The 24,176-nt window shown below is 38.9% G+C and overlaps 1 protein-coding gene and 2 long non-coding RNA genes across 3 annotated transcripts in view; 2 read left to right on the forward strand and 1 right to left on the reverse strand.

Annotated features, from left to right (window-relative positions):
• The window catches only part of LOC311052633, a 2,488-nt gene extending 259 nt beyond the window's left edge, over positions 1–2,229 (forward strand). Inside the window, exons 2-3 of the long non-coding RNA XR_014601535.1 lie at positions 1,067–1,134; positions 2,069–2,229. This is a non-coding gene — a long non-coding RNA (uncharacterized lncRNA). The remainder of the gene's footprint in view (positions 1–1,066; positions 1,135–2,068) is intronic.
• Positions 2,230–2,722: 493 nt separating this feature from the next.
• On the forward strand, positions 2,723–4,518 carry LOC311052627. The gene is made up of 3 exons (XR_014601533.1): positions 2,723–2,771; positions 3,971–4,090; positions 4,377–4,518. It is a non-coding gene; the product is annotated as an uncharacterized lncRNA (long non-coding RNA).
• Positions 4,519–20,444: 15,926 nt separating this feature from the next.
• Positions 20,445–24,176, reverse strand: part of LOC311061710 (sarcoplasmic/endoplasmic reticulum calcium ATPase 2) — a 44,238-nt gene continuing 40,506 nt past the window's right edge. The window contains exon 24 of the mRNA XM_084080399.1: positions 20,445–23,244. Within this exon, the coding sequence (XP_083936525.1) occupies positions 23,077–23,244 (168 nt within the window). The 3' untranslated portion in view covers positions 20,445–23,076. The remainder of the gene's footprint in view (positions 23,245–24,176) is intronic.

Below are 24,176 nucleotides of genomic sequence, written 5' to 3' on the forward strand. Positions count from 1 at the left end.
CTCACAACATGTCATGAGTTTGTAGATCTGAAATGTTTGCTACTTTAGAATTTAAAGTTGAAGTGGTTAAGTGTGTCAGTGTTTTTTTTTTATATATTTGACGAATGCAAAGTATTAACACAAGCTTGTGACTAAATAATAATTGCATTGGACCAATTGGAACACAGGTTCTGTTTTTTGCGTTTCCTGAAAAGTAACAGCTTTTGAAATACACGTTTTTTTCACCTGACAGTGACAATATGCTATACTGAATTTTAGCCTACACACTGTAAATGACAACAGGCTATAACTCAAACTACATTTCATACACAGTAAAATTATTTTGATATGATTATGATGATTACTATTAATACTGTTTTTTAGCTGTGCCAGCCGATCTACATTTCACCGTGTGTGTGTGTGTGTGTGTGTGTGTGTGTGTGTGTGTGTGTGTGTGTGTGTGTGTGTGTGTGTGTGTGTGTGTGTGTGTGTGTGTGTTTGTCTGTCTACTCAATTTAGTGACTTTTAAGTAATTACTTAAAAGTAACAAACTTGAGTAAAAAATACTTAACTATTTGGAGTAAAAATAATTAAAAGTAATTAAATTAAGTAAGTAACTACTTCAAAGTTCATTTAAAAAAATACTTCAAAGTATACTAAATAAACCTAAATTGCACACATTCTGTATGGGGCACTACAGCAGTGTTACAGCAGTTTCTAACATTTTAAATGGTCATATAACCCGGTGACCATTGCTCCCATTAGGTAACAGTCTTCCACGCCGACATCTCGCCACTCCGACTAGTGGCTTCCGCGTGCGGTTAGGGTTAGGGTGAGGGTTAGGTATAGGGTTCGTTAACGTCGGAAAGGCGACATGTCGGAAAGCCGCCATGTAACCCTCTCATTAATACTAGCACCCACACAGAGTAGGCACCGCTTACTCACAATTCCTCTGGATTTAAAAAACAACAACACACAGAACATATTTTTTTCTTCTGTTACTGCTCTTGTGGGTGAAATCCACCCATCTGGTGGGTCAGTAAAAAGCCATTATTTCAAATGTAACATGTCACTCCTTTATCTACAGAAAAAGGCAACGATAATCAGAGGAGAAAATCCAGTTTGAGTGAGAACAAAACAGAACTAAGCCAAAAAGTAAGTTGCTCTTTTCATTAACATTTTACTTTGATGTATTTAAGTGTTGCTGCATTGTAAACATTATGGTGAGTTTAAAATAATAGACTACTGACAGATTGTAAGTGAATCAGACGCTAACATATAAAATAATTCCATGACAAGGGTTTAATTAACATGCCATTAAATAAATAAATACAAAAATAAATAAATAGCACAAGGACTTGTATAAACATGGTCTAATTTCAGATTTGTTTTCCACTAGATGATTTGATTGATATTTATACTGAGAATCCTTAGGAATGGCTATAATATTCTATTCAAACATTTGTTTGGGAAAATGTTCTGTCAAATAATTGTAGTGGTGTAAAAAAGTACAATATTTTCCTCTGAGACGTAGTGGTAGAAGTCTGAAGTTTCGAAAAATGGAAATACTATAAAGTAAAGCAAAAGTTACAATTTGTATCTATTTAAGTCCAGTATTTGAGTAAATGTATACTTTTGTATACCACCACTGTAAAGTACCCCTGTGTAATGAATGATAAAACATTGACAAACCTTGTGTGAACCTGTGTGAGTTATGCGAGTTAAATGAACACTGATAGTCTTCTAGGGCTGGGCAATTAACCGAAAATAACCCACTTATAACTGAATAATTATTATTTATTTATTATATATCAATGAATTAACATGAACGATAGATTTTTTACAATTGACTAAATTGATTAGTTTGAATAACCACGTAACCCTGTATCATACTTCACTGAATAACGGTGGTGTACAAAAATAGCCAAACTAAAAGTTTGTGAACTTGACTCTGCTATTTTCACTATATATATTTTTTTTTAAATACATGTTCATGAATCGTAATCGAGGCAAAAGTTTGAAATAAGCGTGATATTGATTTGAAGTCATATTGCCCAGCCCTAATCTTTCTTATTCTATTGTTTTGCAGTGTATCTCAGCTGTCTGTCAGTGCTGCTGTTGTTGGCCTGCTCAGTGCCAGGGAAGGCTCTTCCCCTCATGAATGGCTGGGACGCGGATGCTTTTAAAGATTTCATAAGCATCGTTAACAGACTCGAGACTGGACTGAACAATTACCGGAAAGAACTGCAAAAAGAGGTAATAGGCAGTAACATGTAACATGTGGAATGTGCATGAAATACTAAATGAATAAATCTATATGTATGCTAATAGCTATACTTGTTTGAATGTGTGTTGAACAATCCTATAACACAAAAAAGGCCAAAGTCATCATGGAGACCTTTTTGTTCTATGGCATCAAGTCCTTCCATCCAGGCCTCTCTTTGTTTAACAACTGACGCCCTATACAGTACATCATTGTACTATGAATAGTGAATATAGCCGATCTACAAGCTCACTGAGTCCTATTTTCACACTTAATTGTAGACAAAAAATACTACATCCAAGTTACACAGTATGACTTTGAAGTTTGGCAATTACCTTTCCCTTTCTTGAAGGATTAGGATTTTCAAGTTGCTACAAAACGTTCTCTAATTTTGACTAATACAGTTCCATGCATGGCTTATTAATTCATTTCTCTTCGTTCCTTCCTTCCTTCTTCCCAGCTGAATATGGCTGATGAGATGCCCATATCCCCAGATACCTGTCCGAATAAAACACTGGATGACACACAGGTAGGATATGAAAACTAGCCCAGTAGAATTTCTATCAAATCTTTACCGTTAATACTAAGAAACCCAAAACACTGAAATATCAGACACATGTGTGACTGTCAAGTAGCCTATGATGTATGAATTATACATTTACACCAGCGGTTCCCAACATTTTCTGAATCAGGGCCAACTTGAAAATCTAAAAAGCGTTCCTGGCCCACCCATCTGACCACTTAACATAATCCAGCTTGGATCAACGGAACTGACATAGGATATATAATAACATACAGATGTGCCATTTCAAAACTTCAAATGTCCTGCCATCGGCAAGACAGTACATTTTCAGGGGATTCCCAGGGCAATAAGAGGGACAAAGAAGGGCATTTAAAATGCTGAATTATTTTGATGATCACTGCTTTTATGATGCTAATTAATTTGAGCAACTGGTCGGCCTCTTCAAATCACCTTTCGCCTTATAATGAGTCCGACACCTTCTTCAACACACATTCTTTTGTTCTCATGTATATGGATGTCTGTTGAAGGGAAAAACGGGGGTGTGTAGTGACAACTTCTTTTCAGGGGCAAAACAGTGCACTTTTAAGTGGCACATCTGTAGTTCTAATTTTGTAAAATAAATACACACACACACACACACACACACACACACACACACACACACACACACACACACACACACACACACACACATATATATATGGTGTATCATTAGCCTCGCGTAGCCAGACAATATCACACGACACACTGCGTGGATATTAGTCTGGTCCCTATCAACGGTAGATTTTCTTCCAAGGGGCGGTTACAAAAAGATCCAAACGGACTCTATTGGTTAGACCTAAACCAATCAGAGCAGTGCTTCCTTGAACGAACCAATCAGAGCAGTGCTTCCTTGTACGTCATTGCTCCAAATAAGGTGATAAGCCCGCCCACATTTGGATACTGGGCCCTGGTTGGCTCCGCACAACTGCGGAGGGAGAGAATTTAAATCTCTATGGAGGGGGGCCAGACCTAATCTGCCGAGGGCTAAAGTGCATGCAATTTTGCAAAGGCAGATTCGTCTGGAACCAGGCTAGTGTATCATAATAACAGTTCTTAGCGTTTTGCCAATTATTTGGGGGCCCACTTGCAATGCCCTCGTCACCCTTGTTTCTGTAACTTCTAATCAGAAAAACTATCTCTGTCTCTTTTTCTCTCATGTAAAGGCTGGAAAGAGAATGGCAGAGTATCAGAAATGTATAGAGTCTGCTCGGCAGGTCAGCACTAAGGCCAAGGAGGAGAAACAAAACATTATTGACCTCAACTTGGACCTCATCGACCATCTGGTGAATATGGGCTTCTTATCATCATTATTATGATTATTATATGAGGATAATGATTATTATTACCATATATTCCTTATTTCTAACAGATAGATGGATAGACTTTAAATCAGTGTGGTGTCATGATTCTCTATAGTTCATGGATTTGAGAGTAGTTGTAGGCCTATATTGGAGGAAATAATCAGTTTACTGATGGAATTTGTGTGTGTGTGTGTGTGTGTGTGTGTGTGTGTGTGTGTGTGTGTGTGTGTGTGTGTGTGTGTGTGTGTGTGTGTGTGCGTGTGTGTAGGGTCCAGTATGGGACAATGTGGCGTGTCCAGTGTGTTTTTCCCTCCCGTCGCCAGACCCCTTCTCGTCTCGGATTGAATCTATAAAAATGGTGGACTGCTGGAAGCAGGAGATCTCGTCTATGAAGAAATAATGCGCAAACACGTGCAAATATGTACATGATGCACATATATTAATACACATAGTATTGTGTTTACATGGTTTCATGTACTCAAGTTTGTATTTAATGTATTAATTTATTTTGTATTTAATGTATTAACATGACAATGTTTTCCAACTAAAATATATAAAGATAGATATACAGCATTTTTAATATAATACTTCTTCAATAAAATGTATTCAATTTATTAACCACTTGAGTTATTTTGTGTGTTGTATTGTACATTTCCCCAAGACGGAAACATTGTAATGTAATTCAAATGTCACGTCTAATCTACAAGCTCACATGAGCATCTACAGTACAAGCTCACCTTGCAGATCACAAGCTTGTTTTGATCTACAAGCTCACACCATAGATCAGCTATTTTTGCCATGCGCACCCCAAAGTATAAATCTGCCGTTTATGTGCGAGACACTCAACGCAGACCAGTGGCTCTGTATTTGTCAGCATTTGGTCCGATTTAGCCTTTGCCTATATCACCATGATGTGGAATAACTAGGAGAAAAAAAGCCTCTATGCACAGCAGCCATATTGGAAAGAAATTCGGTCTCTTCCTTAGTTCCTTCACAGGTGTTACCAATGATTCTAATAAAGGCTGTTCTATTTAGTGTAGCACAGTGGTTCTCAAACCTTTTAATTTCAAGGACCTCCATAACTCTGTGTACAAATTGCAATGTATTTAAATGTGTACACTCTCGGAGTTACACACCAATAGGGGCCATTTGGAACCCCCCCCAAGAAACGGTGAGGGTCCCTGGACCCCACTTTGAGACCCACTGGTGTAGAAGAGTGTTTCCAGTTAGTCAACATGCACAATATCAGCATCCTGACTCTGTTTGACAAGAATGGAACAACAGAGCCTTAAGACCTCTACACACTGTAGGATATTTGACCCGATTTGGCTCTCGGGGATATTTTTTGGTCGCCGACAAAACCACCGATCTCAGTCCAGATCGGGCGTTCCTCGGCGAGGTGTTGATCGCGCAGTGTGTAAGGTACTACGAGAAGAAACACCCCGATAAATTGCGCTCGGCGAGCGGTTCCCGATAATTTTCACTTTTCTAGCATGTTGGATATTTGGGTTTGTCGGATCCGATGAGAGCCGTGCTACAGCCAATCGGAGCTCAGTACCAGCCAGCGAGGTAGCTGGTGGGGAAACTATTTTATTATCAGCATGATTCACTGTTGAGTGTGAAACGCACCGTGGCTAGTCCTCCCGCATAGAACCGCAATATTACCGTACAGACAGTCCAGTCCTGTATTAGTTAAACATGATAAACAGATTGATAGAGTGAGCGAGCCTGCTTGACGATGGGGCTGTTTATTATTAGGGCTTGCAGACAGAGAGAGAGAGCTGTGTGTGTGTGTGTGTGTGTGTGTGTGTGTGTGTGTGTGTGTGTGTGTGTGTGTGTGTGTGTGCGCGCGCATGTGTGTGAGACGCACGTATCTCTGAACAGTATTGCCAGGTTTTGCGCGAGAAATTAGCAACCAGGTCTATGAAAACAAGCCCAACAAAAGCGACTATAGGCTGCATGAGCACTTTAAACCTATATACAAATAAAATAGCCGATCTACAAGCTCACAATGCGTCGCAACTATTTTCAAAGAAAAAAAGCAACATTAAGAAATAAAGCCAAATAAGCAACTACACTTTGGAAATAAGCTAAAAAGAAACGAAACCACCAATATTTTTTACAAGCAACTCGATTAAGCGGACACGGCAACACTGCTGCTGAGCTGAACTGGCTGACTTTTGAAACGTTTGTTTCAGAGAGGCAGAGAGAGAGAGAAATACAGAGAAATTGAGAATTATTTAATGTCAATCATTAGCGCCCTGTCTCGGTCTCGCGCATATATCACGAGAGCCTTTCACGTTTTCGTGAGACGTTTGGAATAAAAACAAATGTAGTATGTATTGGGTCGGGATCACATCGTGGTGAAATATCTTGTAATCAGTGAACCCCTGTCGCCGATCAATCAATCGTGCGAGAATCACAACGATATATTTAGCCCGATTTCAAGAGAGAAACTTGTGCAATGTGAAATGCTTAATGATCTGTTCACTCGCCGACCATTTCAAATATCGTACAGTGTGTAGAGGTCTTTAATTAGCATCATAGGTAACACCCCTTTTATTTTATTTCCAATATGGCTGCTGTCCATGCACAAGGTATATGTAAAGAAGGTAGGGTCAGCTACGCCACTTTTTTCGCTATCACGCAATTATATTTCTGAATGACTGAGACCTTTGTAAAGTAATTGCTTCTGGAAAATAAAAGAAGACATATCACACATTGTTTTCTGCTGTGTTGCTTTTTGATGTGTCCACTGTATACGTTTATTGAGCTATCTAAAGAGCACAAAGTATGCGATACTGCCGAGACAGAAACCAGTGTTGCCATGTCCACTTATTATAAGCGACTTTGGGCTTATTTTTCTGTGAAGTTGCTTGTAAATATTGGTAGTTGTGGGTTGCGGTTTTATGGGCTTTTTTCTAAAGTGTAGTTGATTATTTGGACTTGGAAAAATTATTTTAACCAGTGGTTCTCAATTATGTTTATGTCATGGACCCTCAAATTAATATGTATTTGTCCCTAACCCCCATCTGAAAATGTTTTGTGCCAGAGAGCCCCGTACCAGATTTGTGTTGTTAGTGTTTCAAAAGTCCTCAATATTTCACATTTTACTTCAAGATTTGTTTTTAAATAGCAGATCTACAAGCTCGTACTGCAGGGGGTCCGCAAAATTGTTGCTTGATTAGACAATAAAATAATAATTATATATATATATATATATATATATATATATATAATTATTATTATTATTATTATATAATATACAAATATTTTTTATATATATTTTTTTAAATGTCCATTTGTCTTCATATATTTTTAAAACATTTTCCACATTTATGTATTAAATAAATGATGATATCTATAAATGATTTTGTCCATTTTGAATAGCTTGTATACATGATTATTGTGCAATTGACAGACTGTTGTTCTCAGTTATAAATAAATGGCAGTGCGGCCACCCTACTCACTGTACCCTGTACTGTACATGTATGTTTAAAATAAAAGCATGAATATATTAATCTGTCTATTATTTTTAAAAGCTTAGTATTGATGCACAATAACATGTATGTTCATGAAACACAATTATATACATACTTATACAATACATGTTGAACCGATTATCTGACATCAGAAATAGTGTTTCTTCACAAGGTGGTCCAGCTGGCTGCCATAGACTTCATTGTATTTCACCAAACTTCCTGTTCCAGTTTTGGCTCCCATGCGCATGGCGTCTGCCATGCAAGCCCCCTAGGCCGTCCCTACCTTCTTTTGTAATTTCCTTGTCTATACACAGCAGCCACATTAGAAAGACATTTGGTCTCTTCCTTACTTCCTTCCTTCACAGGTGTTACCAATGATACTAATAATGAAGGCTCATGTTCCATTCTGTTCAGACAGAGTCAGGGTTCTGATATTGTGCATGTTGGCTCACTGGGGAACACTGCTACACCAGTTGGTCTCAAAGTGTGACCCAGGTTCCTTGAGGAGGTTCCAAATGTACCCTTACGGGGCTGTAACTCTGAGAGTGTACAAATGGACCCATAAGGGTCTATTTGGTTCCATTTGTACACTCTGAGTAACTCATAGAGGTAACTAGAGGGCGGATTGCCCCGCCCCCAGCTATCATTTCAGTGAATGTGCTCACTGGCGTTTTGAAGCACCCGGAAGCCTGCCGGAAGTAGAATTATTGGTTCGATTTTGACCACACATAGAGTTATGAGCATGCGCACTAGTGTCATTTTTGCGTTCTACGGCAGCCCCTGTGTCAAGGCTTGAACGCGAGATATTTATTAAATACACTCGAGATGGCTATTTTATATGTAAATGCATATGTATGTATAATATGTTTACATATTTATATTTATATATATATAAATATCTCTCAGTATGTTTTGCTCGCGCATGTATTTCTCTCCGCCTGCAGTTCCAGCTTTGGCCACTGGGGTGGCGGCTTCAATGTTTCTCAGCAGCTCTGGGGGCTTGGAGTAACTCTGTTATGGGGGTCCTTCAAATAAAAGGTTTTAGAACCACTGTGCTAAATGGAACAGAGCCTTCATTTTAGTATAATTAGTAACAAGGCTGTGAAGGAAGTAAGAAAGAGGCCCAATTTCTTTCTAAAATGGCTGCTGTGCATAGACTTTTTGGAGTCAGAAGAGGAGGGTGCTGGAGGTAGTCGGTGGGGGTATGTGACATCATCCACCTTTGACGCCAGTTCGTCTAGACTCTAGACGAACGTCCTTTTACTTCAGCTAGCAATCTCAAGACAGCAGACATATCGTGATTGATCACTGATCAGCTGATAAGAAGCGGCACACATCAAATACGCATGTCTCAAAAAGTTTAACTATTGAATACTCTTTTGAAGGCGATCTGCTCGGCCAAAAAAAAATGTGCAACTTAACCCTACACTTTGTTGACCACTGTCCTCAGGGGTCAATACGAGGCCCCCTACGTTTTTCCTTCTATACTAAATCTCTTTGCCAAAAGTAGCAGATCTACAAGCTTGTAGATGTGCTACTTTCACCCAATGTTTGCCCCAGAATAGGATGCTAGATGTGAAAAACAAAACAAACACCTACCCACCACCCACACAATATTTTAACTGAAAAATAAAGACAAAAAATAATGAAAAATTAAAAACTATAATAACTGCCTGACAACTATACAAGACATAAATTCATAAATAAAGATCTGCCAGTCAGTGTACTATATTAGTTCAGTGCTGTACGCACATCCCACATGGAATGTTGTACAGTGTATTGTAGTGTAGCCTCAGGATACTGGTGGTTTTGCCTCACACCCGTTTAGAGTTACGCAATCGTTGCAGACAAGACACTTGTCTTACTAAATTCATTACCCTACTTGTAAGGCATTTTTCCCCTGAAATGACACCTCTACATTCACTCATGCAGGCAGGAAGACGACACCCACCTTTTTGACACATGCATTCTTTAGCACATTTGCAAAGACACACACACACACACACACACACACACACACACACACACACACACAGGAAGAGTGAGCTGACACAGGTATTCACCTGAATTGTAAATGACCACACATGGTTGGTCTACCTCTTCCTTTTGCAATACCCTCGTTTATCCTATATTTTCTTTTCAGTATACTCTTGCTTTTCATTTCAGTGCACTTTTGTTTTTTAGTCAAATTGAGATTGAAATCTCATTTGCAAGACCTGGCCTAGTAAAGAAGGGCATCAGATAAACGGTTACGCCTACAAAGCTATTAGCCTGACAGCGCGTCGGGTATTTATATATATATATATATATATATATATATATTCGTTGCTGTCCGGCAGGAACCAGCTAACTCCATTTTTCCACTTTCGCATTTTTTCCCATAAATCAGTGATATTGATTTTGTTGGTAAAAAAAAATATTGAACCAATGAAAAGTATTAAAAGGCGCTTCTGACAAAAGGTTTTGCTGACTCCAGGCTCCACCGCCTTTTGACCTCCAACCTCATTGTGAGCTTGGAGGTCCATTTAGCTGTTCTTATCAATGATGAACAAAACCTCCATTTTTGTTTAGTTTTTTTCATTTCCTGAAAAATGAACATTTTGTAGTTAGCTGGTTCCTGCCGGACAGCAGAGATATATATATATAATGAATAACAATTTCAAGGGGAAAAAGAAAAAAACATTTGATCACTATCGATGAAAACAATTGCAGTTCTCAATCAGTAGAGTCCAATTCTATAGACTAGTGGTTCTCAAAGTGGGGTCCGGGAACCCCCAGGGGTCCTTGAGGGCGTTCCCAGGAAAATTATTGATAGTTAGGAACCAAATGGACTCTTACATGTCTGTAAAATCCAGAGCGTGCAAAGCGGGTCTATTTGGTTCCATCTGTGTTTGGGGTTTTGGAGGTAAAAATGAAATTAATTGATAGCCATTGGCATATCATATACCCCCCCCCCTCCCCTCCTCCTAAAACTGTCTATTGTACATATTTCTTGTTTTTCATACCACTAACCTGTAAACTGATTGTATGACGTTCTACATAATAGTGTATATTTGTATGTCTTCTTAAATGTCATCATGATTTGAGTGCACAGGGATCTCATTTTAAATACGCCAAACGTGCTTTTATGAGTGATCCAGTTTAGAGGACCTTGTATTGCGAATTGTACTTCCATGTACTTTTACCATGTCTTTCTAAATAAGGAATCAATCAATCAAATACACTGTTTTAAAACTGTACATTTTGATATTTTCATTTTGTATCGTTGTTTGTTGCACTGATGTTTTTCCAGTTGTGTGAGTGTTGAATGTTTAATGGACCACAATGGAAAAAATACTTTTTTGTGTCTCATCCATTTTCTTTAACGCGTTGTACTGCTGTAGGTACTTAAAAAACAATCATCAATAAAATATCCAATCAATCAATGCTCCTCATGCTGCAACAAAGCAACAGTCATTTTTATTGGGAGCTGATGACATGAAGTTGCAAAGTGACGCACGCTTTTCCCTTCATGAGTTGCTCACTTGCAATTGCTGACTTCATTGTATGACTTAACTTATTTAATTGCTTCAGTTCACCTCACAGTACCTTGAATTCAAATGTAAAAAGGCGAGGTTTCAAAATCAGTGTGTGTGTGTGTGTGTGTGTGTGTGTGTGTGTGTGTGTGTGTGTGTGTGTGTGTGTGTGTGTGTGTGTGTGTGTGTGTGTGTGTGTGTGTGTGTGTGTATTATTACTGTATACTTGTGAGGACCAAATGTCCCCACAAGTATAGTAGAATATGAGAAACAGACATTGCAAGGACCATCATCATCATCAAAAAATATTTTTAGAGATAGAAAAAGATTCAGGTTGTCGTTAGCGTTAGAATTAGGCATTTAGAGGTTAGGTTTAGGGGTTTAGAGTTTCCCCTATTTTATACTTAATTGTGTGGTGATGTCACACCGGAAAATAGCTGATCTACAAGCTCACTAGTTGTGAGCTTGCAGATCTGCTATTTTCCGGCTATTTTCAATGCTAGCCTAAAATGTTTTGTACAAGTTTGGTAAAACAATACTCTCTCTCCCTGTGTGTGTGTGTGTGTGTGTGTGTGTGTGTGTGTGTGTGTGTGTGTGTAACTGATTGCCTGCCTGAACATGTGTTTGTTGCATAGGGCCTTTACACAGCGGGGTGTGTAATCAATACATAATGGGAAAATCCCCACTGAATATACGTATGTCTCAACCAGTGAGGAAATTGCAAGTGGACCCCTAAATAATTGGCAAAAAAACATTTTTTCTTCAGAATTACTAGCCAGCTTGTATGGACACGTTTCGAGTCAATGGTTCATAATAAATGTGAACTGAGTCAGTGACATTAGTGAAAGCTCTCATGGTCAAACAACGTTTTCCTAGGATTCCCATCTTGCAGCATAATTATGCTGGGCTGGGACGTAGCAGAAATCCTACCCTATATAAGCCCTTGGACATGTCTCACATGGTACCACAAACGCCGAGAACCCTAACAGCAAACCAAGTCATCATAGACTCAGGTAAGTGTGGACTCTATACTGCACTATATAGGCTACAACACATACAAGCTCACAACACGTCATGAGTTTGTAGATCTGAAATGTTTGCTACTTTAGAATTTAAAGTTGAAGTGGTTAAGTGTGTCAGTGGGTTTTTTAAATATTTGACGAATGCAGTATTAACACAAGCTTGTGACTAAATAATAATTGCATTGGACCAATTGGAACACAGGTTCCATTTTTTGCATTTCCTGAAAAGTAACAGCTTTTGATATGAGTTTTTTTCACCTGACAGTGACAATATGCTATACTGAATTTTAGCATTCACACTGTAAATGGCTGGGCTAAACAGGCTATAACTCAAACTACATTTCAAACACAGCAAAATTATCGTGATTATGATTATGATGATAATTACTATTAATTCTGTTTTTAGCGGTGCCAGCCGATCTATATTTGACAGTGTGTGTTTGTCTGTCTACTCAGTGTAGTGACTTTTAAGTAAATACTTAAATACTTAAAGTATCAAATTGAGTAAAAATACTTAAACTTAACTATTTGGAGTAAAAATAATTAAAAGTAATTAAATTAAGTAAGTAAAAAGCAACTCATTTAAGTATAACTACTTCAAAGTTAATTAAAAAAAATACTTAAAAGTATACTAAATAAACCTAAATTGCACAGTATACTGTATGGGGCACTACAGCAGTGTTACAGCAGTTTCTAACATTTCAAATGGCCATAACTCGGTGACCATTGCTCTCATCAATACTAGCACCCACACATCAAACGGAGTAGGCACCGCTTACTCACAATTCCTCTGGATTTTTAGCGGTGCCAGCCGCTCTACATTTGACCGTGTGTGTATGTATGTATGGCCGTCCGTCCGTCCGTCCGTATGTTTGCGGACAGCAAAGATGCAACACACGCGCCACTTCAAGACATGCACACACACACGACTGGCCCGCACGTGAGCGCACACACACACACACACACACACACACACAACCGATCTACAATGTGAGTAAAAATTATTAAAAGTAAATAAAGTGAGTACAAATATTTAAAAGTAAATACCTTGAGTAAAAATACGTCAGAGTACTCAAAATGAGTAAAAATGCTTAAAAGTTGAAAAAAATAGTAAAAATACTTAAAAGTTGATAAAAACAGTAAAAGTTGATAAAAACAGTAAAAATACTTCAAAGTTGTAAAAATTAGTAAAAATACTTAGAAGTCGATAACAAAGTACAAATACTCTTTAAGTACCGCCTCAATACCAGTCTGAATGCCAGCGCCCACACATCAAATAGATTTGTACCAACTGAATGACAGCACACACTCATCAAACAGAGTAGGCACCGCTTACTCACACTGGGTGTGATTATTTTTTAAAACACACAGAACATAGTTTTTTCTTCTGTTACTGCTCTTGTGGTTGAAATCCACCCATCTGGTGGGTCAGTAAAAAGCCATTAATTCAAATGTAACATGTCACTCCTCTAACCACAGAAAAAGGCAACGATAATCAGAGGAGAAAATCCAGTTTGAGTGAGAAAAAAACAGAACTAAGCCAAAAAGTAAGTTGCTCTTTTCATTAACATTTTACTTGTATTTAAGTGTTGCTGCATTGTAAACATTATGGTGAGTTTAAAATAATAGGCTACTGACAGATTGTGATTGTGAATGAGGTGAATCAGATGTTAAAATATAAAATAATTCCATGACAAGGGTTTAATTAACATGCCATTAAATAAATAAATACAAAAATAAATAAATAGCACAAGGACTTGTATAAACATGGTCTAATTTCAGATTTTTTTTCCAGTAGATGATTTGATTGATATTTCTACTGAGAATCCTTGGGAATGGCTATAATATTCTATTCAAACATTTGTTTGGGAAAACGTTCAGTCAAATAATTGTAGTGGTGTAAAAAGTACAATATTTTCGTAGTGGGGTAGAAGTCTGAAGTTTTGAAAAATGGAAATACTATAAAGTAAAGTAAAAGTTACAATTTGTATTTATTTAAGTCCAGTATTTGAGTAAATGTATATTTTTGTATACCACCACTGTAAAGTACCCCTGTGTAATGAATGATAAAACATTGACAAACCTTGTGTGAACCTGTGTGAGTTATGTGAGTTAAATACATAACACTGATAGTCTTCTAGGGCTGGGCAATTAACCGAAAATAACCCACTTATAACTGAATAATAATGATTTATTTATTATATATCAATGAATTAACATGAACGATAGATTTTTTATAATTAACTAAATTGATTAGTTTGAATAACCACGTAACCCTGTATCATACTTCGCTGAATAACGGTGGTGTACAAAAATAGCCAAACTAAAAGTTTGTGAACTTGACTCTGCTATTTTCACTATATATATTTTTTTTTAAATACATGTTCATGAATCGTAATCGAGGCAAAAGTTTGAAATAAGCGTGATATTGATTTGAAGTCATATTGCCCAGCCCTAATCTTTCTTATTCTATTGTTTTGCAGTGTATCTCAGCTGTCTGTCAGTGCTGCTGTTGTTGGCCTGCTCAGTGCCAGGGAAGGCTCTTCCCCTCATGAATGGCTGGGACGCGGATGCTTTTAAAGATTTCATAAGCATCGTTAACAGACTCGAGACTGGACTGAACAATTACCGGAAAGAACTGCAAAAAGAGGTAATAGGCAGTAACATGTAACATGTGGAATGTGCATTAAATACTAAATGAATAAATCTATACGTATGCTAATAGCTATACTTGTTTGAATGTGTGTTGAACAATCCTATAACACAAAAAAGGCCAAAGTCATCATGGAGACCTTTTTGTTCTATGGCATCAAGTCCTTCCATCCAGGCCTCTCTTTGTTTAACAACTGACGCCCTATACAGTACATCATTGTACTATGAATAGTGAATATAGCCGATCTACAAGCTCACTGAGTCCTATTTTCACACTTAATTGTAGAAAAAAAAGACTACATCCAAGTTACACAGTAATGACTTTTAAGTTTGGCAATTACCTTTCCCTTTCTTGAAGAATTAGGATTTTCAAGTTGCTACAAAACATTCTCTAATTTTGACTAATACAGTTCCATGCGTGGCTTATTAATTCATTTCTCTTCCTTCCTTCTTCCCAGCTGACTATGGCTGATGAGATGCCCATATCCCCAGATACCTGTCCAAACACAATACTGGATGACACACAGGTAGGATATGAAAACTAGCCCAGTAGAATTTCTATCAAATCTTTACCGTTAATACTAAGAAACCCAAATCACTGAAATATCAGACACATGTGTGACTTTCAAGCAGCCTATGATGTATGATTTATACATTTACACCAGCGGTTCCCAACATTTTCTGGATCAGGGCCAACTTGAAAATCTAAAAAGCGTTCCTGGCACACCCATCTGACAACATAATCCAGCTTCGATCAACGGAACTGACATAGGATATATAATAACATAGTTCTAATTTTGTAAAACACGCACGCACGCACACACACACACACACACACACACACACACACACACACACATATATATAGCCTATACATTTTGTATCATAATAACAATTCTTAGCGTTTTGCCAATTATTTGAGAGCCCACTTGCAATGCCCTCGTCACCCTTGTTTCTGTAACTTCTAATCAGAAAAACTCTCTCTGTCTCTTTTTCTCTCATGTAAAGGCTGGAAAGAGAATGGCAGAGTATCAGAAATGTATAGAGTCTGCTCGGCAGGTCAGCACTAAGGCCAAGGAGGAGAAACAAAACATTATTGACCTCAACATGGACCTCATCGACCATCTGGTGAATATGGGCTTCTTATCATCATTATTATGATTATTATATGAGGATAATGATTATTATTACCATATATTCATTATTTCTAACAGATAGATGGATAGACTTTAAATCAGTGTGGTGTCATGATTCTCTATAGTTCATGGATTTGAGAGTAGTTGTAGGCCTATATTGGAGGAAATAATCAGTTTACTGATGGAATTTGTGTGTGTGTGTGTGTGTGTGTGTGTGTGTGTGTGTGTGTGTGTGTGTGTGTGTGTGTGTGTGTGTGTGTGTGTGTGTGTGTGTGTGTGTGTGTGTGTGTGTATACGTGCAGGGTGAAGTAGGGGACAATGTGGCGTGTCCAGTGTGTTTTTCCCTCCCGTCGCCAGACCCCTTCACGTCTCGGATTGAATCTATAAAAATGGTGGACTGCTGGAAGCAGGAGATCTCGTCTATGAAGAAATACGTGCAAACACGTGCAAATATGTGATATGATGCACATATATTAATACACATAGTATTGTGTTTACATGGTTTCATGTCCTCAAGTTTGTATTTAATGTATTAACTTATTTTGTTTTTAATGTATTAACATGACAATGTTTTCCAACTAAAATATATAGAGATAGATATACAACATTTTTAATATAATACTTTTTCAATAAAATGTATTTCATTTATTAACCACTTGAGTTATTTTGAGTGTTGTATTGTACATTTCCCCAAGACGGAAACGATGTAATGTAATTAAAATGTCACGTCTACAAGCTCACGTGAGCATCTACAGTATAGCTCACCTTGCAGATCACAAGCTTGTTTTGATCTAAGCTCACACCATAGATCTGATATTTTTGCCATGTGCACCCCAAAGTATAAATCTGCCGTTTATGTGCGAGACACTCAACGCAGACCAGTGGCTCTGTATCTGTCAGCATTTGGTCCGATTTAGCCTTTGCCTACATCACCATGATGTGGAATAAGTAGGAGAAAAATAGCCTCCATGCACAGCAGCCATATTGGAAAGAAATTCGGTCTCTTACTTCCTTCACAGGTGTTACCAATGATTCTAATGAAGGCTGTTCTATTTAGTGTAGCACAGTGGTTATCAAACCTTTTAATTGCAAGGACCCCCATAACTGTGTACAAATTGCAATGTTTTTAAATGTGTACACTCTCGGAGTTACACACCAATAAGGGGCCATTTGGAACCCCCTCAAGAAACGGTGAGGGTCCCTGGACCCCACTTTGAGACCTACTAATAATGAAGGCTCTGTTCCATTCTGTTCAGACAGTCAGGGTTCTGATATTGTGCAAGTTGGCTCACTGTACAAATGGATTTTGTACTATTTGGTCTATTTGGTTCCATTTGTACACAGTAACTGTGTTATGGGGGTCCTTGAAATTAAAAGGTTTTAGAACCACTGTGCTACACTAAACGGAACAGAGCCTTCATTAGTATAATTGGTAAGGCTGTGAAGGAAGTATGGAAGAGGCTCAATTTCTTTCTAAAATGGCTGCCGTGCATATGAGCCTATTGCATTACCTTTGACTTTTTGGAGTCAGAAGAAGAGGGTGCAGGTGCTGGAGGTAGTCGGGTGGGGGTATGCGACATCATCCACGTCTGACGGCAGTTTGGGTCATATATCACAACATCTTCCTAGCACTCAGTCTAGACGAACGTCCTTTTACATCAGCTAGCAATCTCAAGACAGCAGACATATCGTGATTGATCAGCGGATAAGAAGCGACATACATCAAATACGCATGTCTCAAAAAGTTTAACTATTGAATACTCAACACTTTAACCCTACACTTTGTTGACCATTGTCCTCAGGGGTCAATACGAGGCCCCCTACGTTTTTCCTTCTATACTAAATCTCTTTGCCAAAAGTAGCAGATCTACAAGCTTGTAGATGTGCTACTTTCACCCAATGTTTGCCCCAGAATAGGATGCTAGATGTGAAAAACAAAACAAACACCAACCCACCACCCACACAATATTTTAACTGAAAAATAAAGACAAGGCTTTACAGTAAAATAACAAGCTGTACGTTTTTCTTTTATAAAAGACAAAACTAAAATCAAAGCAAATGCTCTTAGTTTTCGTCTGTAAATTTATGTCAATAAAAGTTATGTCACCCCCCCCCCCCCCCCCCAACACTTTTCCTGCTTTTTTGTGTCAAATACCTCATATTAGAAACAAAACAAAAACAAAACATTAAAGGATCCACACCATGAATTTAAAAAAAATATATATATATATAGAATATTGGTTATGTCCCTCAAACGTTTGAGCCTAACATTTAGGCCCTAAATCAAGCCTCAGATATACTCATTCCAACTAACTTCTCTCTGGCTTATAAAGCACTTTCACCTGCAATACCACATTGACCTTATTTGGCACATGGCGCTATTGAGCCAGTTTGTATATATGTTATCTCCTGGTTCTGTGTGAAAAAAAGAAGGGAAAAAAAGGAAAAAGGATTATAATTTTTTTTTTAAATGTTGGAACTGAAAAACAGGAGGGATTATACAAAGTATGTGACGTCACGGTCGAGGGCAAATCAGTTGGTCTGTTTTGAGACAAATTTACATAAAACCCCAGATATGCTGTGAAAACCTGCATGAGTGCTCAAACTGGGGTATTTTTTGGATAGAAGAGAGGCAGGGGAGACCAAAAACACACCAAAAAAAAGAAAAGTAGTAACAGAAAAACTCAACTAAAAGTGAAAACCAACAAACCCAATTTAAAAGCTAATAGAATCTAAAGTGACATTTTAAACTTTCATGAAAATAATGAAAAACTACAATAACCGTCTGACAAATATACAAGACATAAATTCACGGATACAACCACAGTTTAACTGAACCATATTATTTATTGTTGCCATTTTCACCCTGGTAAGCACCGCCCCCCCCCCTCCTTATCATACCATTTCCCATAACAAATCATTTCAACAAGAGCCGTTTGTGACATAAACAACAAAAAAGTAGCCTACCATTAAAGGCAGCGATAATTAAAAGACAACTCCAAAATGTAATTAACTCCTTTGCTCACATCAACATGAACAGAACATACAAGAAAACGATACACAACCAAAGCAAAATCCCTTTTCTCAACATGGATCGAATGTAGTATTTCTGTATATTTTTGCTTGTTGGCTTTAAGTTGAAGAGCTGACATAGAAGGGGTGGGGGGGGGGGGCGTGCGATATAGAAAGAAAAATAAATAAAGGTACTTATTATTGTATGACAAAGTGTTGTCTACTTATCTTATTCTGTATGACCTTTATTCAGAACAGTTGCAACGGCCTGGCGAGAGGCTAAAGGCTGTCGTCACCCCTTGCCTTCACCGTCCGGGTGACATTACGCCACTGAACTTTTGTCACGAAACTCCCTTCCAATACTTTTCTAAATGTTTTAATCACTTGAACCCTGCATCCTTCCTCGACTTGGGTCCCCCAGGGAGCTATACTTGGCCCCCCTTCTTGTCCCTCTACACCAACATAGCCAATCTACAAACTGACACAATCCCCCTTTCAATTCTTGTGTTGTAACCACCCTACTGTATTATACTTCATTGCCTGGGGTTCCCCAGGGGTCTGTAGTAGGCATCGTCATTTTTTAATTTTATTTTTTTTACTTCTACTACACCATATCTCTTCGGCGAATATAGCCGATCTACTCTTTTCGCTGAATGTTTGCCTATTTTTGGTTAATGTTTGCCTATTATGGCATGCCCAGGATAGGGACGCTAGTCTTCACAGCCCTATACAAAGACATAGGTGTGAATTATTGAATACAACGACAGCAATAATAATAATCTTCATAATAATATTAAAAGATCATAAACAAATGTAGTGCATTGTGAAGGGTGTTTTGGTCATGGCACCTCACATTTCCAGGCCTCCATGACATTTGACCCCACTGAAGAAAACAAAAGTTCAAAAAATAAATACAAATCAGCAATAACAAAAATAACTAGTGTACTAAACTGGTAGTGCATCTGCCCCACATGGTGTTCCTACTGCTTAATGCTTAAAAAAAAAGTACAGTCATTCTTTTCAACCATTGAAAAAAAAAGAAAAAGAGGCATAATAAAATACAATTGTAAGCGGAGATCCTATGTTGTAGATTGGATATTCAACATTGCCAGATGTGGCAAACATGACCTCAGAATGTGTCGTTACATTGTTGTTGCAAGTGTTTAGTGACGTTACAGAGGCAGCAACAAGGGCTAGATAACTAGCTGTTGTCAGATTGTCTGTAACAAATGGTGAAATGACGCTTTCATACACAGACTGTGTAAAAGCTCTGTGGATGATGATCTTCTGATTATTGGTTTACATAAACATGTTCCGCTATGCTCACTATTGTCCTTCCTCTATGACTTGTGGTTAGAAGTCATACAGAATACATATCCTGTGTAAAGCATTACACCGCAACACATGCTTCTAGATTCCTTTTGTTTTGTATCCACACAGAGGCATGTGTCAGTCAGGCATGGGAAGAAATACAATTTCAAAAATAAGATGGCAAATAAACCCCACAAAAAAGCAAAAAATGGAAAAGCTGTGGTTGTAATGTGTTGATTAGGAAGAGTACAGTGAGGATTATCAATAGATACAATATAGCAATTCTAAACATTCAGATGTAGTTTCCTTTTCCTTCTAACAGCCAGCCTAGTTATTGTATAGCCAGACCAATGATTTGCTGTAAGCCGGATTTATACTTTGTACGACGGTATCGCGCGTTGAAAATAGCAGATCAACAAGCTCACGTGTGGCAATGCGACCCGGCGTGAGCTTGTAGATCTGCTATTTTCATCACAGGCGTGTGCAACACAGAGACACACGTGACACAGATGTGCGCGACACAGCTGTGCAACGGACTATAAATCGAGCTTCAGTGTGTAACATGGGATGCTTCACCTTCCCAGGTGGATTCATGTATGGATGTAGGCAACACACACACCTCAGAGCCTTGAGACGATGAGATTTAGCAAAAAAGCGTTCCTGAAAACCAAAAAGCCCTACAAATCGACATGATCCTAAACCCATCTGGCCCCATCACCCCTAAATCCCCCCAAACGTGTGAGGAGTTTGCCAGCCGAGGCTAGTTATATGTGCAGTAGAACCCAGTGCATCCCCGAGACCACCACCACCACCCACCCCAGGGTGGAAACGGGGAAAGACGACGCTTGAGAGAGAGAACGATGCAACGCTTGCCAGACTGAAATGTACCGGAATTCCACTCCGAAGCTCATTCAAAGAAAACAGCGGGCCATGCACTCGCATGCATTCTGCAATGCCCGACCTGCATTTTAACTGGCTTGTTTATTTTCAAGTTGCATGTACAGGATCTACAAGGAAATTCCAATCATGCTGCTTGATGTAATTTCATTTAGGCATGTTGTAGCATTTGTGTGAGTGTTTGGCAGAGGGTTAAGTTCTACTGTACATCTAGCAGGCTGTCGTGTCTCTCTTGCCCATCCTACTTTGGCTGTGGCTGAATATGGACATGGTAAAAGGGAAACCCCTTTGCGGATTTTCAACCAAAATCTCATTGTTCTGATGCGAGGAGATCCATAATTTACGGTAGCAAAAAAAGAATACCCTTCTGTATTTCTCTGTGAAATGCTGACTTTGTGAAACGCATTTCACGTATTCGGTCGTACATACATTTAGCTGAGAAATACACAGAAGACATACCGTTTTTTTGTTTGGCCATACTATTTTTACTTTCTATTCCGTCACTTTCTTTGGTGACTCTGTTTCTGGATCTTTCGACTCCACGTACACAGACTTCAGGAGCGACCAAAGAGGGTGGTCCTTTTGGTGGATTGCATCAGTTACCTCCAGGACTTCAGGACTGCTCTAAAGTGGAATGTTAACCTGGTGTCGGGGGTGCTGGTCTTGGCTTCTGTTTTGACATTTCACTGTGTACGTAGTTTTCTAGATTAAAATGACTAAACATCCATCATACACACCCATATTTGACATCTGTCTGATTACCTCCCTTCAGAACAATAGGATTTAGATTAAAAAAGCCTTTCCCTTTAAAGTGAAAGGCCGGTGTAATCATGTTCTTCCATTGCCTGCAACAAAACTCTGAAAACCCCAAAATGCAGGTCTCCTACAAACTATATAACAAGATATGTTCCATGTAGCCAACAGCATCATACACAGACAAATCAGTGTAAATCTATATATTTGTAACTCTGAGACAGTACAAATGCAACCAAATCTGCTTGCATTTGTACAGTCGTGGAGCTACATTTAACGCAGGGTTTTGCACGGCGTAGCTCACATCGAGGCGTGACAGAACTCGTCATTAATATTTCTGGTCTTGACCAGACGGAACATGCTTGAATATAAGTCGTTTGTCATTGGTAGGTTTGCGTCTTTTCGCAGGCTACGACGCAGACAGTGAGATTTAAAAACGTAATCACATCGGCCTGACCCCGTCAATTACTGATGGTTTAATGAAGGGGGGCGTGCACTGCACTGCACTGTACACATTCGACTGACACGGGCACGCACTCAGAATGACTCTGTTTCACTCTTTCTCTCACTTCTTCCAAAAGAGAAAGAGAGAGAGAGAGAAAGCGGCCATCCCACCCCCTCTCTTTGGCCGACATTGTGGTTGTTGTAGTTATTATTGTTATACATTAGTTTATATCTCTGATTGTCTCGGATTGGCAGAGCGTCTCGCCTGTCCTGCTGATCTGATCTCTGCAAAGGGTGTGTTACCCCTTACTCGTCGCCCTAACCTTTTTCCGTGACAAGACGGACCCTCGAAAACTCATGCCGGACCCCTACCCCACCCCCCGTTTCTAAACTCTACCCTTTTTGCTTTACCATACCATCTTTGACACTTTTAAGCCCTATTTTTACACTTCATTATACAATGGCGTTGTGGCGCGAAAATAACTGCTCTACACGCTCACAAGAGCTTGTAGAGCGGCTATAATGACATGCCCGAAATAAGGACGCCAGGTTGAAAGTTGTTCGGTGAGATCACATCACCCGCCCATTATATCTCTGCTTTCCTCCCATCTCCCTACATACAACCTTCCTCTTCCCTTCTTCACTTTACCCCCACAATATTTTAAATTGATGATGTCACGCTAACCCCGTCCCCCACTCTCTCTCTCTCTCTCTCTCTCTCTCTCTCTCTCTCTCTCTCTGCGGTCACTCCCAGAACATGTTTGTGATGTCAGAGTCCAGGCTGTATATCCAGACCAATAGCGGCGCAGAGATCAGCACGAAGGACCAGGACACGCCCCTCAGCGCTCGCCTCACCCTCATCGCCACGGCGTCCCCCAATCCCGCGCTGGGATTCTGCATCTCCTCCTCATCCTAGGAAAGGATTATTTCAATATCATTTCATTACTATTATTATATGAAAACATATATAACAATTATCACAAGAAAAGAGAGACGATATATGTAGAGCAGCACTTCAGAAGACGGTTGCTTTTTTAACGTGGATGTCCGTAAAGTTGACACAGGTTTTGCACAAAGGTTGAAAATGTATGTGTGTGCGAATAGCAACCAATTCATTTGTCAGAATACATAGCCAACTGTGTTTCATTACTAGCAATAACTAACATTCTTCCATCCTACCCTTTTCAGCTTCTATAATTCAAGCTATTCCTCACAATACCTGGATGACTAAAACTAAACTTAGTCAATTCCTAAAACAGAAACAACTTAAACTAAACTGAAATCAAACATCAAACTGAAAAACGAAATGAAAGCTAAAACTGTCCGTCAGGAGGAGTAGATTACATTCTTCATGTTGGTACATTTACTCAAGTACTGTACTCTTTGAACGCCACCGACGCGTTTGAGTCAATTGCTACTTAATCCATCCACGCCGACGGCGTCGATAGCTTTTTAATTGTTTAATAAACGATCGCGCTGTTCTCTGTAACATCCGTCATCAGGTTCCCAACCCTTTCCACTCAATTGCCACTCACCCGGATGCGGAAATAGCGTGATCCGTTTCCTGTTTCCGGTTTTATCTTGAAAAATGTGCTTTTGAGCCGAAAACAAGGCAAAACGAATTTCCTCACACGGTATAAAAAAACGAACGGGAAGCTATCCGGTTATATTTTCTTTTCTCTGGACGACGAGCAGTTATCCCCTTTGTGTTTACCAACGGTCTGACACGCGATCATAATATACAGTATATAAATGTTCTGTGGGCGGCGGGGCAAATACGAGCATTTTTGCCGGATATGGTGGCTGCAGCCTGGTTGAGCTGGTGAAAACAGCTTCACACAGAT

This window comes from Gymnoscopelus microlampas (assembly GCF_963454915.1).
Source record: "Gymnoscopelus microlampas genome assembly, chromosome: 2".
Lineage (NCBI taxonomy): Eukaryota > Metazoa > Chordata > Actinopteri > Myctophiformes > Myctophidae > Gymnoscopelus > Gymnoscopelus microlampas.